General features: G+C 40.5%; 1 protein-coding gene across 1 annotated transcript; it reads left to right on the forward strand.

The window, feature by feature from the left end:
* Nucleotides 1-2,525, forward strand: LOC146576216 (suppressor of cytokine signaling 3-like). Its single transcript, XM_085271299.1, has 2 exons — nucleotides 1-173; nucleotides 670-2,525. Exon 2 carries the CDS (start codon nucleotides 802-804, stop codon nucleotides 1,417-1,419), a length of 618 nt encoding a protein of 205 aa, XP_085127425.1. The 5' UTR covers nucleotides 1-173; nucleotides 670-801; the 3' UTR covers nucleotides 1,420-2,525.
* Nucleotides 2,526-18,782: the final 16,257 nt, after the last annotated feature.

Below are 18,782 nucleotides of genomic sequence, written 5' to 3' on the forward strand. Positions count from 1 at the left end.
CTCAGCTTGTTACGCACAGAGAAGGCTCTTTACTAACCTGCCAAAAAGAAAAGGCAAGACAAAAAAAAACTTTGAAGTTTTTTCTCAAGCACCCAAAAGGAGGCAGGACAACTCACTATCTGAGCAAGCTTTTGGATTTAACTTAAAAGAGCGACTTTGGAGAAACATCACAGGTACGGACCAGTCTCTTTTCTCATTTTTGCACTCTCTCTCTGTAGCATAAAATCCTTATTATATAACCAGAATGTATAATTCATGTCAAGGGTGTTTAACTAACTGAGGCAAACTGTTTAGAGAAGCCGACCGTGGCATGTAAATTGCGCAATGAATATTATGCTGTCTTTACTGGAACTGACCGTGGTGCCTCAATCCCGAGGGCAGATTACACACACACATACGCACATACACACTCATACACAAAGTTTCCCCGAAACGGCTGGAAGTTAGCTGAAGGATATTAGTCAAACAGGGAGAGCAGAGTAAGGCTGGGTAGCCCCAAAGTTTTAAACATGACATACAGTTATGGAAGGAAAAAAAAGTTTCCAGTAGTGCCTCTGGGAGTTTTAAGAGTATTCAAGTTGAATTTGTAGTTAAAGTTTAAATCAGAATTTTAATGTCTGTGTGATCAAAACTGAGTTTTAACCCAAGCCTCTTCTTTCTTTACTTCAGGTGTTTCATTCAGGCAAAGGCTGAAAACAGACCGCTTCTTGCCTACTCAAACAACCCTCTCCACCTCACCTCTTCTTTCGTCTGTGCGGCACCCGGTGCTCCTCAAGCTGCCAAGAAAGCGGGCATAGCGCCATGGTAACTCACAGCAAGTTTGACTCCGCGATGAGTAGCAGCCCCTTGGACTCCAAAATGCGGCTGTCTTACCATTACAAAACTTTCACCTCGAAAACTCAGTATCAGATGGTCCTGTCCACTTTTCAAAAGCTCCAGGAGAGTGGCTTCTACTGGAGCACCATCACCGGCAAGGAGGCCAATGCCATGCTGGCCTCCGAGAAAGTGGGCACGTTTCTGATCCGTGACAGCGCTGACCACCGACACCTTTTCACCCTCAGTGTCAAAACGGCCTCAGGCACCAAGAACCTTCGCATCCAATATGATTCAAACTCTTTTTACCTGCAAACTGACCCTAAGAACGTTCAGTCTGTTCCCCACTTTGACTGCGTTCTCAAGCTGGTTCATTTCTACATGGCTCAGAATAAAGGGAACATTCAAAGTGGGAATATCTACTACATTTACTGCAGTGGGCAGAAGATCCCTCTGGAGCTCATCCGACCTCTCTCCTGCTGCATGTCCACTTTGCAGCACCTGTGCAGGAAAACCGTCAATGGACATTTGAACATTTCTTCCAAAAGAGACCAACTTCCTCATAATTTGAAGGACTTCCTCCAGGAGTATGACGCTCCTATCTAGTGGCATTTGACTGATCCCTGTGTTAAGAGTGTAATGGAAAAAACCTGGTTGGTTTCAGAGCACCTATACACAGTCGGGAGCTGCATTTGAGGAGTAATGAAGCAGTAGAGTCGACAGAATCGAGCCCAGGACTGAGCTTGTGAAGGGGGACCACATGTGTACTGACAAGATGTGTGTTGTTCTCAAAAAAGACATTTAAAAAGACACTGGATTGAGGACCAATCCACAAAGAGGGCCAAGAGAACGAGAGCACTGCTGTGATCTGGTGGCACTATCTTCGTCTGCCTCACCGATGACGTGAAACTTAGTAAAAACCGAAGTGAGGTTCACAGCCAGCTGTCTACAGTGCAGTGACACATAGGTTCCCTCTGCCACCGCTGCTGCTGCTAACCAGTGTACTGTGAGGCTGTTTAGCTCACACATCAGCCTTAGAAAATGATCCACCAATTACAGCTGGACTGGCTTTGTTACTGGATGAGAATCTTGGATGTGTTAGCATCCTGGGATTTCTGGTCTAGTGTTCGCTGGAAATCCACAGACGATAAATGGAAAAAGCCAGAGTACAAATAAATGGACACTGATTGGTTTTCTGGGTTTATTTGTGCAACAGCTTGTGTGGGATGTATAAAGAATGGAAAATGTGGACATTTATATTTTTGATTTATAGAACATGTTTACGCCAAATTTTGCCAGAACAAGACCACAGTTTGTTGGAAGGTCAACAAGACTGAATCCTCAGAGATTTTACTTGAGAAAGGAGCACCACTGCCAAGTTAAGCAAATACAAAGACACCCTTTTATTGGCTGAACGGTGTCTTAGTATTTGTGGCACAGGCAGGATCATTACTGCATTCAAATGAATGTCAACATCATTTTCCTTAAAACCATGAGCTAAAATGAAATGGTTGATCTTTTTTGTGTGTGTGCGCTTGTATGCGCCGTCTTTCATAAAGATGTATTTTTGCCAGCCCAACCACTTGCTGGGGATGCTTGAAGATAATTGAGAAGTTTGACGAAGCAAGCAGACTGATACAACTTTGCACTTATTTATATGTGTACAAACGTTTCACTAATTTATAATAAAGAGTGATATTTTTTCTAAAAACTGACATCTCATTGTTTTATTTTACTTTGCCTGTGTGTGGATGGGGAGTTGTGGTGGACACAAAGCTGACATGACACACCTGGATCTTTAACTTAGGGTTACATACACATGTAGTTTAGTTTTCTTGCCACATAATTCAGGTCACAAGATTTCTACTCATGATTTCCACTTAGAGTTTACCAAGCGCCACCTTTAACCGAGATGGGAAACCACAGCTCTATATCTGACGCTATTTTTTTCTTTTCTTTTTTGATGTATTAAACACAAAGATATAAAAGGCGTTATACTTTCTCTTTTAAAAGATTAGCTTCCCCAGAAGACAGCATGCTTGGTTTGAACTTCAAACAAAAAAGTTATTTCTGAGTGTTATTTCCTAAGAGTATTTCTTCCTCTAACTGAGAAGCTGCCACACACAAAATACTCCAGAACTGTATAACAATCTAGTCTTCTAGAGAAGTACAGACTGCGTCCTTTATTCTTGCGTGACTCACTGGATTCTTTGTAGGTGTTGGTGTGACTTAACACGCTCGCACATGCACAGACATAATGATGCCGCAGTCTGCTTATAACACGAATGGATCTGATGAGTGTTCGTGTTCTCTGTCTGGTTCTCAGAAATGCTCAACACCCTGCGCACAAATGTATAAATAAGTCAACACGGGAGGTTTAGTTTAGTACAGAGAAATTCAGAGAGGTGACGTATTCACTGTTTCATATGATGTCAGTCGTGAAATAATGTGGAAAGCCGCTAGCCCGCTTAAGAACAGTCAGTTCTTAAGTTTTACCACGGCGTGTCTGAAACGTTTCTGCTCTAAGACAACAGTTTTGCGTCAGCAAGCCGTACTACAGGGCTGCAGGATTGAAAACAAAACAGGAAAGATGTGAGCCATTCTCCCAAACACGAGAGATTAGATCGACTTTCTTGTGCAGTTCTGTTTGCGCTGGTTATTTATGAGCGCAACACATCCTGAGCTCCGGGGCCATCTTTCCTTTGGAAAGGAAGGCTGTCTCGGCTGACAAAGGATTTAAATGGGCCTAAACACAAGCATTGCTGTTATGTAACCAACAGTCATATCTATTTCCTTCCTGGCATTATTAACAATGATTTATGATCAGTTCTGTATTTTGCTACCTCTATTTTTTTAATGCATAGTTAATCAGATCAGAAGGGGGAAAAAACACACATACAAAGTCAGTAGGAACATCAACATTGAGGAAGTGAGACTTAAATATATCCCCATCAGATGATTCGGATTCATCAGTTGTCGTCTACCCCTCTCTTTGTGTTCTCTTTGTGACCCGGGTCCTGCACCGGGGAACCTTGCAGCCAGGATAGGGTTGAGGCCCATCGCATCCCCGCTTGGATAAATGTTTATGAAAAAAATATTTGAATGTATTGCAAGATAAAAGATGCTTTTTTCCACCCACACGAAAAAACGGCCACACCATCTCTTACAGTGTATACTGCTACATAATATCAGAGCGACTACAGCAAGGAACACATACACAATTGCAGCCAGCTACTTGATAAATGACCAGGAATGTGCAATAACCTCAATGTGCAGCATAATTACAGCTCCTACTTTGCTTGCTTCAACAGCACTTTGCTGTTTTCTCGCTGCCTCTGGAGCTGAGTGCAGAGATGTCAGAGAGATGAAGGGTGACTGAGGTGATGTGTGCTCTGTGGTATATGTACAGAACCCTGTTTTAGTTTTTCTCTTAATACTACTACTACTTTTAATAATAATACTGATGTGATATCATGTCACTGTTCATCCACTGCTTAGAAATGCAATTTAATATCTTGGAGAAAACTGCATGACTAGACTGGGAACGTGTAAAATATTCAGAAACCGGCTTTAATCCTTCAAATATTCAAAAACAGTCAAAAGGAATGTTTGTAGATGTTATATTTGAATTTTCTGGTTTTATTCATTTTAGCACAGTTAATACAGAGTGTGGAACATAACCTTTGCCATCACCACGAATATATTTAGCAACAAAGAAATGAGACAATAATTTCCAAAGTAAACCCGTGGTCCATGTTGGTATGTGCCATTGATTGTCTGATAATTACAACTGCAGTTAACACATTAAAATGTATTTCTGTCTAAAAAGACCGTGGCATATTTCAGTCTTGAATGGCAGCTGAAACCAGCCTGACCTTCTGTAGAGTCCTATTAAAAGCACGCTGGCTTGGCGTGCTGCTCGGGAGAAATTCTCTGGTAGTGATGGTCACGTGATTCTAGAGAACGAGCTCTGAAGCTCTTACACAGTCGTAAATTTGTCATAGTGGCAACACCCCCAGGCAACTGCTGTGTCTGAAGCACCAATCTGAAACCATTACAGCTCCCACATTAACTTTTTTTTTTCACAGGAAGTACCCGTATGTCGTCTGTAGTTGTATTCAAACCTGTTATACAGTTGACACAAAACGCTAGAAAAACAGATAGTGGGAAGACAACATTTCTTTAAAAAAAAAAAAAAAATCTTGTGCAATAAAGAGGAACTTAAAACTAACAAATAATGTAATGAAACATATTCATCATTAGTGTTGCTTAAACAAGCTGTTTTATCCTCTTTTTATAAAATGTATTACAATATAATCCGACTGAACAGGAAATAGTTCTTATTTATTATTCTTTTTTAGTATTACCCTATTGTGGGAAATGGACTGGTTCTTATATAACGCTTATACACCATGTCAACTAAGCACTTTTTTGCTATGTGGAAGTGCTTTCCCATTCACTACTCCAGTGAATACTTGAGTTTCAGTATCAGGTCCATGGATACTTTGGTACACAGACTGGAACAACCAGTGATCGAACCACCATCCTTCCAATTAGTAGAAAACCTGTTCTGTTTCCTGAGCCACAGCCACCACCTTTACAGTATGTTAATTTGAAGTAGTACACTGGTAAATGAGACTAGTTCCTGAGAAAACTACTCCACTGAACACAATGTCCACAATGTTGATGCTGACTGAGTTATCACAGAGGAATGACGTGTTCTGTTGTTAAACCAGTGATAAAAATCAGCGACTGTGGACTGTCTGGGACAACATGTCATATCGTCTGAAGAAGGTATGTACTTCAGCTGGGGGCTATAGGTGACGTGTACACTTCCACATCAATTAAATAAATTCCCCTGGTGTTCACTGAAATTTGTGTTGTAGTGTATAGTTACATATAAAATGCCATTTATGGCATAAATCAGAATACATGCGCTGTGGTTTTTTAATCCCATACTACAGAAGGATGACAGATCTTAAGCAGAAGTGAATGGATGGAAAATTAAGCTTACTTTGAACTTACTTTACACTTTATTGTTACTTAATAGAATTCCAAATATTGTCACATTTTAAATCTGAGATGCTAAAAAAATAGCTTTAATCTGATATAATCATTTCCTCAGTGTGATAAAAATGATCAAAATGGGTAGCTAGTAGGTTAGGGTTATACTCTTTGTAGCACAGGCCCTGCACACATATTCTGGCTTTAATTCTTTAATTTAATACTTGAAATGCAATGTAAGGCAATGTCAACCATCTGTGTCACCAAACCTCACATACTAACAAATATAAAGATGTCCAAAATGAACGTTGCAGTTAAATATATGCTAATCACACCCAGCCTATTCATCTGGTTCTAAGAAGAAGTCAAATCAGCCAAAATAAGTAACAACACCTGTGTTTCCCCTCACTGAGATGAGTGGGTGGGTGGGTGGGGGGGGGGGGGGTTGAAATATTCAGTGCGTTGCACAGCTGCTAAGCTATTTAACTTAGCAGTCCCTTTTCTCCTCACACGGTTTGATTCGTCATGGCAGGAAAAGCATGACTGTCGCCAATTAGATACAACAAAGCAGCAGGACAGCAGGACGCATACTTGGACCCTGAAACCCAACTGGCTAAACGTACACATTTTTATTAAGAGTATTATGGTCTCATATTATTCAACCAACTAACTAGTGAAGTGATGAACCATCAAGCAGACATGTAGTGGAGCTTAATGTTTTCCTGAAGCAAAAATGACTTCATGTGTTTTTACACATCCACACTGAACTCGAGACCAGCAAAGCGATGTTGAGACATGAACTGAAATAATTTATGGGTTCCCATGGGGAAGAAAATAAATGTGATAAAAAAAAACTTATTCCCCAGGGAATTGTTCTCTAGTTGTCTAAGTACAGATTGTGCAACAAATGAGAGTTTATAGAAGTTAAGCCACTGAGTTCTACTCAGACTGCTATCAAAAAGTACACAATGTACATTTCCTGTGATAAAGTTATCTTCTGCTCTTGAGCAAGGCAGACCTAGAAAAAGGTTCAGATTTCACAGTCTCGCTGACACAGAATAGAAAATAATGAACATTTTGCAGAAAAATGAAAAACAAACAAACAAACAAAGGAAACAAATAAATAAAAACAATACCCCCACTGGTTGCTGAGTGCAGCTCGAGGTTCAATACTATATTCTGCATCTGTGCTGTCATTTTGCCTCCCTGCATGGCCTTAGCACGCATACACACAGCGAGCTGACTGCTCAGCTGGAGCTCTGGAGGCCTCTGTGGAGAAACAGTGAAAGTTAGCTTCCCGCTCATCTCTCCACTCTCTCAGTCTGTTTACAATTCCATAACTGCTCGTTTCTATGGAGCTGTTGCCAATGATCTCCAGATGCCAGGTATCAAAACCAACCGGGGAGAAGCTATGACTCATCGCAGCCCGCAAATCCCTCCCACTGAGTCTCTTCTCCTGGTATGCTGGCTCTTTTCTTCCGTCAAACCTCTGGACTTACTGTTAGCACTCCACTCTCATGTGCTTTACTGCACTGCCAAATACTGTAAATCTGCACTTGTATATTCAGGTTTTACTAGAACTGGAACTCTCTGTCGCTTCAGCAGGTTAAGGTTTAGGTTTCCCTGTTTTGCTTTGATTCTAGGAAGGAATTCTGAAGAAGCCCACGAGAATATTCTTCACAATTAGACCTTGATTATAAACCATTCACTGACTTTGGTTGGTTTGCATACGAGCATTCTCTGAGGGCTGCAGTCATTTCATTCTTAACACATGCCCTGGATTTTATGTAATCAGTACATAAGCGAGGGTTTAGTTACAGTAATAAACCTTTGAGTTATAGCTTTATTAAGCTATTCTGCTAGTGTTATGTAGTGATGGCATGTTCGTCATTTTCATAGCCATCAGTAACCTCTTGCTGGCTCTTTATTATTGCCTTTTTAGATTCAAAATTCATGACTAAGCAGTTATATTGATTTACTTCAGGTTTCACAGTTTTAACCAATAGATTTTGTGATTTTACTTAAGGTGATGATTGAGCTTAGCGTTAGTTTACGCATGAAGTCAAGCTCAGGTGGTTGTCTAGGGGGATTTTGTTTTTGTTCACCTCCCGGGAGGAGCCACCACTACACGTGGTTCTTTCGATTGTAGTGGTCATGCTTAAAATGGAGTTATAGAGAAGCGCTTTGACTCAACAACGTGTCACTCCTAATATAGCTCCACAGGTAGTGTGAGAATCTGTCTACAGTTTTACTGGAAACCAGTCATACAAGTACAACAAGCCACTCTGAAATTCTTACATTTCCTTGGTAATTTAATTCGAGTCACAGACTTTGTCCTTTTTTTGTCGTGAAAATGACAACTTGAGTCACACAGCAGCCAGAATTAAGCCATGCCTGTGCATGCTACCACACACCTGCACAGGGAGCTGTCAGTGGTGGGCAATAAGACGACAAATCACACCGGTCATAATTCATGTGATACTCTATGGGTGATAAAAACTAATCAGAGAGAGACCGAGAGAATGCTGTGTGAATAAAAAGAGGTTTTGCTTTCATTTAATAATGATCACAATCAATTACAGAAACACCTCCAGTTCAGGTAAATCACCGATACTTTTTCTTTCTTTTCTCTATTTCCAGGTACCAAGTTACAGTTAGCTGATGTTGTCATGTGAGTGCAGAATGTAAACAATGTCAGCTGAAGAGAAATCCCTTAAACGTCCTCCTGCACTGCTGGGAAACACCCTCTGAGTCATTGCTACGAAAAGATCTGTGCTCTGTTGTAGCAGTAAGCTGGCTCTGAATGAAATGACATATTTCTTGTCCATGGTTACCACGCAACAACTCAACACCAGACCTATTTTATAGCATCCAGTAGCCGAAGTTAAAAAGAAAAATGATTTGGTTACATCTGAAAGAGTTCCAACAGCAGACAAAGCCTTCCCCTTAATTTTACGAGTGAGGGTGCTGACAGGCCAGGCAGCACCCTGTAACAAGCCTGATGTGTCTCTCAAAGTTGAATATCAGTGCTTTACAAGACACTTCCATACACTGTGCAAACACAGTCTTTATTAGTTACAGAATGGAAAAACACAAGGCACACTTACACAGCATCACAAACTGCAATCAAATAACACCTAATGGAGTGTGTAAGATGGAAAAATGTGGTGAGGTCACCTAAAAGTTTGGTACTGTACACTACTCTCGCGACACTCTAAGCTTTTAGTCTTTTCTTACTGAGAAACCCTTTAACAATAGTCATTTGTTCTATAAATAATGTACACATGGCACGACAACTTTTGCTGTATGACATAATATCACCTTTTACTGAAACTGGGTGTGTCTTTGTTGCGTCAGGAAATTTGTTCGCATACTGAGACATAGCTGGTAAATGCAGCACAAGCTGTCATCGCACGAGAGATGAACACTTACACTGTACAGTACAGTCTGTACTCTGTAAAAGTAAAAACAGAGTACACATGCTGCTCACGCTCATCTGGCTCTGACAGCGCCGCTTCTTTAATATTCAAAGACAAAAGTGACGTCTTGGTTTAGTTCTCATAATTGCACTGATAAAAACATTGTGTGCTCCCAAAATACCACTCTGCCACCCAAGTCAGCAGATTTACATGCCAAATAGAGAAGAACACTCAGCAACTTCCTTCTTCTAGTGAAATTGTATAGTTTTGCAAGAGCTGCCAAGCCCTTTTCCAGAGAAGTACTCAGTACTTCCATTATTATTATCCCAGGGATTTCCTCTGATGGTTCTTGTGTAGTGAACACACAAACTCAAATACCAACAATGCTCTCTAAATGACAACACCATACATGACACCTCGAAGGAGAATCTAACACACCTACAGTTGTCTGTCTGTCTGTGGTGTACCATATCAAACAGAAAATAACAGCTGGCAGACACACAACACAAATGTCGTTTCTCAGTAATTTCCTATGAGCTTGACTTTTTATAGAGGCACGTAACAGATGCACAGATAAATTTTTATGCACACACACACACACATTCACACACCCACTCTACTTTTATTACTTGCTTGCATGCTTTGTATGCTCTATATTATGTATTGTTGTGCTCTTAATTAGATTGCAGCAGCATGTAACTTTTATATGAAAACCAAGGCCACTGCATGACATTTTAAGTCAATCTTGCTCACACTGTACCGCTGCTGTGAATACTCGCTCACCACAGCACCGAATCCTTAGTTAAGACATGTAGCAGATGCCTGCAGGCTTTCAGGCTGCCAGCTGGACTGAAGACTTGAGTTCTCCTTGGCAGGTCATAGCACAATTACCTCTATCCCTGTAAATGGCATGTCAAAAAGCCACAAGCATTAAAAATTAAGTTCTGCATTCAATTAAAAACTATGTGAACCTTTCACCTTTGGCACAACAATGGTCTTACAGGAAGCCAGTGTTGGCAGGTCTGGTAGTCAAATTGAATTATTGGGTTATTAAATCAATACACTCATAACAGTTAATGTAAAAATGCGTAACAGATGTTTACGTTATCCTGATTCCAAGCCATGCAGAAAACATATATAGTTAATAGCAGATATTTACCATGTTTGCACAACTTCGCCCCACTGAACAAATAGCCTATTTGCACAGCCCTATACAGCAGTTTTGCTGTGTGTGTTTCCTATGTATTGTGCTCGAGGCAGGTATAGTGTGTCTTCCAGATCATTTTGGACACACACAGCTCTTCCTCTGTTTGTTATTGGATGTAGAACAGAATTTAGATTAGAAACATCTCCTGATCGCCATTAATTACACAAGAAAATTGTAGCTGATTGATGGTCAGTCTCATCCTTGTCTTCCAACTCATTGTCAAATTCTGAACGGACAGTCTGAAGTCAATGGAAATTTGTTTTATTTTATGTGTTGTTCAGAGAGATAAGCTAAACGTGAGCTAAAGTGATGAATGACGTTGAAATGGCAATAAAATTCATAATTATTATTTTGGAAACCATTAAAAAGTGGGCCGGTGTTCTGACAAAACACCCTACCTATCAAGCTAACCTACTTATTGTTACTGCGCATGCGCACAACTCAAAAAGGCCATGGTTTCGGTGTTAATAGTACATATTATTTGATCCTACCCCGATGAAAAAAGGTTAGTATTATATGTTTTACTTCTTTATTATAGTTGACAATTGTTTTTGTTAAGCTGTTGTCAATTTGTTAACTTTTCAAGCTAACGTGTGTTTTGTTTTATGTGCAAAAATACTCCAATTTGGAGTCTCAATTGAAGTCATATTTCAAGTCTTGATTTAGTACTTCTAAACTTCTGTAAACTGGCATTCAGCGTAAACCTTGTCAATTAATTTTAGTCCTCCTGCAGTTAGTGGACACCACGCTCTGTTGTTATGTCGAAGACAGTAATATTGCTCTACATACTTGTGTATACATACTGAGCGATAACGTTGTTTAACCTTGACATTGGTCGTTTTATTTACTGTATGTGCGTTGCGTCTTACCTAATGTGTAAAAACAATGTGTGCTGGAGGCATGTTTTGATAGTGTGATTTGGCCATCAGAACGTCCTACCTATAGATATGTACGATGGAGGCATAAACCACGTAAGGTAGTACATTCTGATAAGGTAACACGGATTGATAGACATGACTATAAATTTACGCCATGGTAGGATGTTTTGACAAAGTAGGGCGTTTTGTCCGGCACGCCCAAATATCACACAATGGGTAACAGTTCTATGTAAGTGTAAAGTTCTATTGTATTAAATACAGTCCTGTGAAAAAGTATTCACGTCTTATTTTTTGCTCATCTGTTACACTCATGTTTCAGATTATGCCCCCTAAACGTAATAACTGGTTGTGCCACCCTTGGCAGCAAGAACTGTTCCGGTTTATAGCGGTTAACATTAAAAAAACAACAAAAAAAAAAGTTTTTTGAAAGCAGCTAATTATATGTTAAAAATTAGCTGGAAGTTCTACTATTTACTCTGAATCTGCACACATGGGCAATATTTTTATAAAAACAGAACAAAAACAACCAACATTAATGCTCAGTCAGGTGGAATCAGCAGGTTTTTCCTGTAACAGATGTTATCAGGGAAATGGTGATGACCCTGCATGACCCCACACAGTGCTGGGAAACAGTGCTGGACCAGCTAATTTTAAATGCAGCAGCAAAGCTTCGATTTATAAATATATCATCATCAGAATTATTATTCAGTATTTAAACAAGTGTGTGCTGCTTTCCATCACCGAGGCATGGTGCATGAGTCGAGCAGATAGCGTAAAATAGCACACTGTAACTAAAAGGAACCTCACGAATTGAACAATGGTAAACCATGAACATACTGTGGACCACATGCGTGTGTTTTTTTCCATTGAAAGCTCTTAGCTAAGCGTTGTAGTTTGTGAAGCTAAGACATCAGTTCAGAGCAGCAGACACCAATCAGACGTGACACCTGACACTGGCCAATAATAAATCCTATAAGAGCAAAGGAGAAATGTGCTTGAAAGTAACATACACGGGACATGCTGGCAGTGATGTGTTCATCTTCCTGGGTGGATATAAAAGAAAATAACCCAATGATGTGAGGTAAAAGTGCTAACCACCTTCCTGCACTGTTAATTACTGTCTGTGTACCGTAGCTCCAAACTTAGTGAATGAAAATAAATGTTATGTCTGTAACTTCTGTTCCCTGAAGAAGGCGACTGGGGCACAATAGATATATAGCATGCGATGTCATACTCCTGTGTGTACTGGTTAAAGAGACCTTTATCCAGGTCATTGACATTTGTGAAACCTCAGTTACACATATCTACCCCGATTAACACAGTCACCTGTCAGATTGTTAACTGAAAAGCAGCACAAGGTATTTATAGGACACCATCTAATGCAGAATTGAGTAACTGCCTTAGTAGTAACTGTGGTGTGTATGTGTGTGTGTGTACTTGTACAAGACCATGACCATGTGTCAAACTGTTAGCATTTTGAAGTTATGCAGATATTTAACAGTTTTGTCTAACACCCCCTCCCCCACACTTCTTCAGAACAACAAACAGGCCAACAGTTATTGTCTCCGACGCGGGGGCCACTCACACTGCTTTTTTCTCAGTATTTTTTTTTCTCAGTATTTTTTCCCTCACTACTGCTGCTGCCTCATCTAGTACGTCAGTGTTTACTACTGAGAGGAAATGGGGTGGTCTGAGCAGGAACTGTAACCACTTTGACTTACACCTGATGGTTGTACACAGAAGCTGTCTGCTATATTTCACATCACCTAATTCAAGTCACCAGATCGGGCCTCTCCACTGTGCCTTTTCTTTTCTTTCTTTTTTTCTCGTCTTTTTTAAGACCCAAACTCTTCCACGGCATGCATTTTTAATTTCTCTTTGATATTTGGGCTGATTGGGACCTGATGAATGTAAAAATAAAGAATTATCAGATTTTATTTTATTTTTTACCTAATTTTTGTTTCTAAGAAAAATGAGAGCAACATATGAGGATATTCGTTTAAAAATTCAGTAGAACAGTAGCAGTATAATGTCCTCGTAAGTGGATATCAGGCCCTTGTAGAGCAAAATTTAGTATTTTGGTCTAAATAACCCAAAATGTGATGTCCACATATGTGGACACCAGGTCCTAGGAGGTTTAAGATTGAAATTTAATGATAAATAAATTCCAGTGCCGCACAATTTATTGACTAGTGGTTTGTGCTCCCGTTTGGTTAAGTCAGTTATTGTAATTTATTTGTATCTTACTTTGAACTAAATTGTGTCTAAGTCTTGAATTAGACACAAATTAGTTCACCTACAGTCTATGCCTGCAACTTTTAAACTATCACGCAGCACTCCAATTCAAATGATGCCACTGACATTATATTATGGCAGTCTATGGCTTGCCATTATCCTAGAAAGCTATGGTTTTGGGTATCCTGTTGTTATATCAAGTTCATGGTACTTAAAGGCTGGATAGTTCTGCTGTTCTCTACCAGATTGGGCCTCTTTGATATCTGTTTGTTCTTTCCTGAGGACTTTTGCAAATGCAAGCTAGACAATCTTATCTGAACCAGCCAGGTGATCTCTCCAACTATAATGGAAAGCTGATTTTGATTTCCATCTGCCTACTGCTGATCACTACAGAGCACCCGGATAAAAAACAAACAACAAACAACACCCAACTCCATATCTCCTCTCTGGCAGTGCTTCTACTTGTATTTTTCATCAAAAACTGCTGCCAGCTTGTTGAGTATATGCCTATCCATATGTGTGTGTGTAAGCTTTATTGAAATTAAGCTTTTTATTTTTGGGGGCACTCTCACAGCTGTGTTTCTGTCAAAAAACAAGCATGTTCCATTAAAAGGAACAATGGATATCCTGTGTCATGGAGGACATTAGTTAGAACTGATTCATTCCCTGCTTTAGCCTGTGGTTAGCTTTTAAACGGCACTGAAATGTAGTAAGCCTAAGAGAACACACAAAAACAAAATAAAAAAATACACCCCCGCCCCAGAAAACAACAACAACAAAGAAAGGATTTTGTGCAAATGCATCCTGAGTGAGCCTGAGTGTGGTTTATTTTCAGACTGCTGCTTTATAGGGTGTGGATTATGAATTTTGCTTTCAATCCCCTGTCATGTGTTTAATGGCAGGTCCTAACTTGTATATTTTCTTCAAAACTCTGTGCAACTCTGGAGTTCTCTGAAGAAGCATTGACGCTACAAATCAAAACTCTCTTTTGTGTTTTGAGTCACAAAAATTTCTGTAGCACCATAGGTCATCGTACTATGAGACAGGATTACAAGTGAGCCAAAAGTCACATCAGAGACATCTGCACATGAAACCCCATTTCATAGAAGAGAAAAGGGAAAAAATACAGTGGTGTTAGATTTCTAATTCTATTGGAAGATCCAACAGAAGAGGGGGGCAGGGTGTTGACAGAACCCCATTCACTCTACTTGTACAGTCATGGACATATAGACTTGAGACAGACCTTTCATATCAGAGAACAACACACTGCTCAGAAAATTCTCCAGAAACGGCTCTTAGCAGTTCCATGAAAATGGCAGTAGCAAAAACAAGCCTAGAAGAATTAATCGCTGTGCTGTTTGAGGCTTTTCCACAGGCCTCCCAAAGCCCACACACAAACTTCAAAGGAAGCTTTTTTTGTTTACTGGCTCTCCCCACGCAACCTTGGACGTCACGGCAATAACAGTCACTATTAACAATCTCACTGACCTGTTAATTTTTCAGGCCATGTTTTAGGTTCTACAGTTTTGGTTACGGGAAAAATCAACGGTAAATGTGCTCAGAGTCTTTTGAGTTTCATAGTTGCTGTTGGTGACTTTAATTCAGTGTGTTTGACATTGAGGGGCCAAGAAGAATCAGCTTTTAGTTAAGTTTTACGAGTAAATTGTGCATCTAAGCTTCTTTGAACATTTAAGTCTGACGTGAGTTTTGCGCAGTACAGTGACAGGGCTTAATTAAACCTTGTGCTAGAAGCGCTTTGTAAAACAACCTCCCTTTGGCAAGACAGGAAATGTGTACAAGATTATGTTAGATCTTCTTTAACTTTAAATGTTGGTCAAAGGGTAGTTTTTTTTCTTTTATTCTGTTAACCCGAAGAACAAAAAGTGAAAGGAATGGTTACACTTGATCAGCAATGTAGAATTTAGCATCTGTTGCAACATGCAACGGCTCACTTTGATATAAACACAAACACTAGGAAAAGTCTCGGCAGGTGTCAGGTTCAGTTTTCAGGGGAAATGCTTCAGAAAGTGTTTTTGTGCTGTCAACTATATAGAAAAAAATGAAAAATGAATGATTATGAATGACCCAGATTTGGCTGTGATTAATTAAACAGTGACAGCAAATAGCCACAATGTCACCACCCGTAAAGTAATCTGTTATTTTTTTTCTTTTTTGTGCCAGTTGACTTTGAAATTGCACAAAACTCTGGCAAAGGAAAGCGATTTCTACAAGTGTGGAGAGACTGGGTGTGTCCACTCACTCTTACCATTGGCCTCCATTTACTTACAGTGGGGCAAAAAAGTATTTAGTCAGCCACCGATTGTGCAAGTTCCCCCACTTAAAATGATGACAGAGGTCAGTAATTTGCACCAGAGGTACACTTCAACTGTGAGAGACAGAATGTGAAAAAAAAATCCATGAATTCACATGGTAGGATTTGTAAAGAATTTATTCGTAAATGAGGGTGGAAAATAAGTATTTGGTCACCTCAAACAAGGAAAATCTCTGGCTCTCACAGACCTGTAACGTCTTCTGTAAGAAGCTTTTCTGTCCCCCACTCATTACCTGTATGAATGGCACCTGTTTGAACTCATCATCTGTATAAAAGACACCTGTCCACAGTCTCAAACAGTCAGACTCCAAACTCCGCCGTGGCCAAGACCAAAGAGCTTTCGAAGGACACCAGGAAAAGTATTGTAGACCTGCACCAGACTGGGAAGAGTGAATCTACAATAGGCAAGCAGCTTGGTGTGAAAAAATCAACTGTGGGAGCAATCATCAGAAAATGGAAGACATACAAGACCACTGATAATCTCCCTCGATCTGGGGCTCCACGCAAGATCTCATCCCGTGGGGTCAAAATGATCATGAGAACGGTGAGCAAAGATCCCAGAACCACACGGGGGGACCTGGTGAATGACCTGCAGAGAGCTGGGACCAAAGTAACAAAGGTCACCATCAGTAACACACTACAACGGCAGGGAATCAAATCCCGCAGTGCCAGACGTGTTCCGCTGCTGAAGCCAGTGCATGTCCAGGCCCGTCTGAAGTTTGCCAGAGAGCACATGGATGATACAGCAGAGGATTGGGAGAATGTCATGTGGTCAGATGAAACCAAAGTAGAACTTTTTGGTATAAACTCAACTCGTCGTGTTTGGAGGAAGAAGAATACTGAGTTGCATCCCAAGAACACCATACCTACTGTGAAGCATGGGGGTGGAAACATCATGCTATGGGGCTGTTTTTCTGCCAAGGGGACAGGACGACTGATCCGTGTTAAGGACAGAATGAATGGGGCCATGTATCGTGAGATTTTGAGCCAAAACCTCCTTCCATCAGTGAGAACTTTGAAGATGAAACGAGGCTGGGTCTTCCAACATGACAATGATCCAAAACACACCGCCCGGGCAACAAAGGAGTGGCTCCGTAAGAAGCATTTGAAAGTCCTGGAGTGGCCTAGCCAGTCTCCAGACCTCAACCCCATAGAAAATCTGTGGCGGGAGTTGAAAGTCCGTGTTGCTCGGCGACAGCCCCAAAACATCACTGCTCTCGAGAAGATCTGCATGGAGGAATGGGCCAAAATACCAGCTACTGTGTGTGCAAACCTGGTAAAGACCTATAGTAAACGTTTGACCTCTGTTATTGCCAACAAAGGTTATGTTACACAGTATTGAGTTGTATTTTTGTTATTGACCAAATACTTATTTTCCACCCTGATTTACGAATAAATTCTTTACAAATCCTACCATGTGAATTCATGGATTTTTTTTTCACATTCTGTCTCTCACAGTTGAAGTGTACCTCTGGTGCAAATTACTGACCTCTGTCATCATTTTAAGTGGGGGAACTTGCACAATCGGTGGCTGACTAAATACTTTTTTGCCCCACTGTAAGCAGCCACGACTGCAGAAGTCGATGACACATATGTAACAAGCCTTTTGATGCAACTCTCACTTAAAAAAAAATAATGATATGATTTTTGTTTTGTTTTTTTAAGGCCCAGTCTTGAGGTGTGGCATGTGAAGGTCTGCCTCTCACCCAAACCATGAAGCACATGAGACTGTTCTGGCAGATGCTTTGAGCTCTTTATGCAAACCTTCCACATCATGCCTGAGAAAATAGCCCACAATTCAGGCATGTGACGGTTTCCTTTTCCTTACTGTATCTTTTATCATCTTCCTTCCTTTATCCCTAACCGTTTGCACAGATGGCTGCCCCTCCCTGACGTTTCTTCCTGTATAAAGGGAGTTTTTCCTTCCCACCGCCGCTTACTTCTCTGACTGCACTGCGCCAAGTGTGTGTTGAAGGTGTCAGGTTTGGTGGAGGGGGGGCTATGGTGTGAGGATGTTTTTCAGGAGCTGGACTCTGCCCCTTAGTTCCAGTGAAAGAAACTCTTAATGTTTCAGCATACCAAGATATTTTGGACAATTTCATGCTCCCAACTTCGTGAGAACAGTTTGGGGATGGGCCCTTCCTGTTCCGACATGACGGCATGCCAGTACACAAAGCAAGGTCCATTAAGATAAGGATGAATGGATTTGGCATGGGAGAACGGGCTGACCTGAATCCAATAGAGCCCCTTTGTGATGAACTGGAGCGGAGACTTTGAGCCAGGCTTTCTCGTTTAAATTGGTATCCGACCTCACAAATCGTCCAAAATTCCCACAAACAAACTCCCTAACCTTGTGGAAAGCCTTCTCCCAAGAGTTGAAGCTGTTATAGCTGTAAAGGGTGGGTTGACTTCATATTAAACCCTATGGATTAAGAATGGGATGTCACTCGAGTTCATATGTTTGTGAAGACAGACAAGGGAATATTTTTAAGAAATATAATGTATCAAGTCAGCTTATTGGTTCCTTAACTTACTTAAGGTTTGTTTTTTTTAAAGTGCCAAACCCACAATACTATTAGAGACATGTTTTAGCATCACCAAGGTACTGAAATAAGATATGTGAAAAAGTGCTGACTCATTTCTGTCCATATCCTTCCAAGCCCTTACGAACTCATGCAATCAACACTACTGCTGTGAGCAGAGGTGATAGTTTCACTACTTAGGTCTTTGGGTGGACATTGGGGCTTATGAATCAGGTGCAGTTGTGCTATTAAAATCTATTCACATGGGACCAAAAAGTGGTTTCGGAAAAAAAGAAAGAGAAAGTCAGCTAAGAAGCTAACAGTTGCTAGATATAATGCCACAGTAGTCTGCCAACAGGCTTTGCTGTTGTT

Source organism: Mchenga conophoros, linkage group LG4 (assembly GCF_057382185.1).
Source record: "Mchenga conophoros isolate Kocher_MC1m ecotype Shallow Benthic linkage group LG4, M_conophoros_male_GT1.1, whole genome shotgun sequence".
Taxonomy (NCBI): Eukaryota; Metazoa; Chordata; class Actinopteri; order Cichliformes; family Cichlidae; genus Mchenga; species Mchenga conophoros.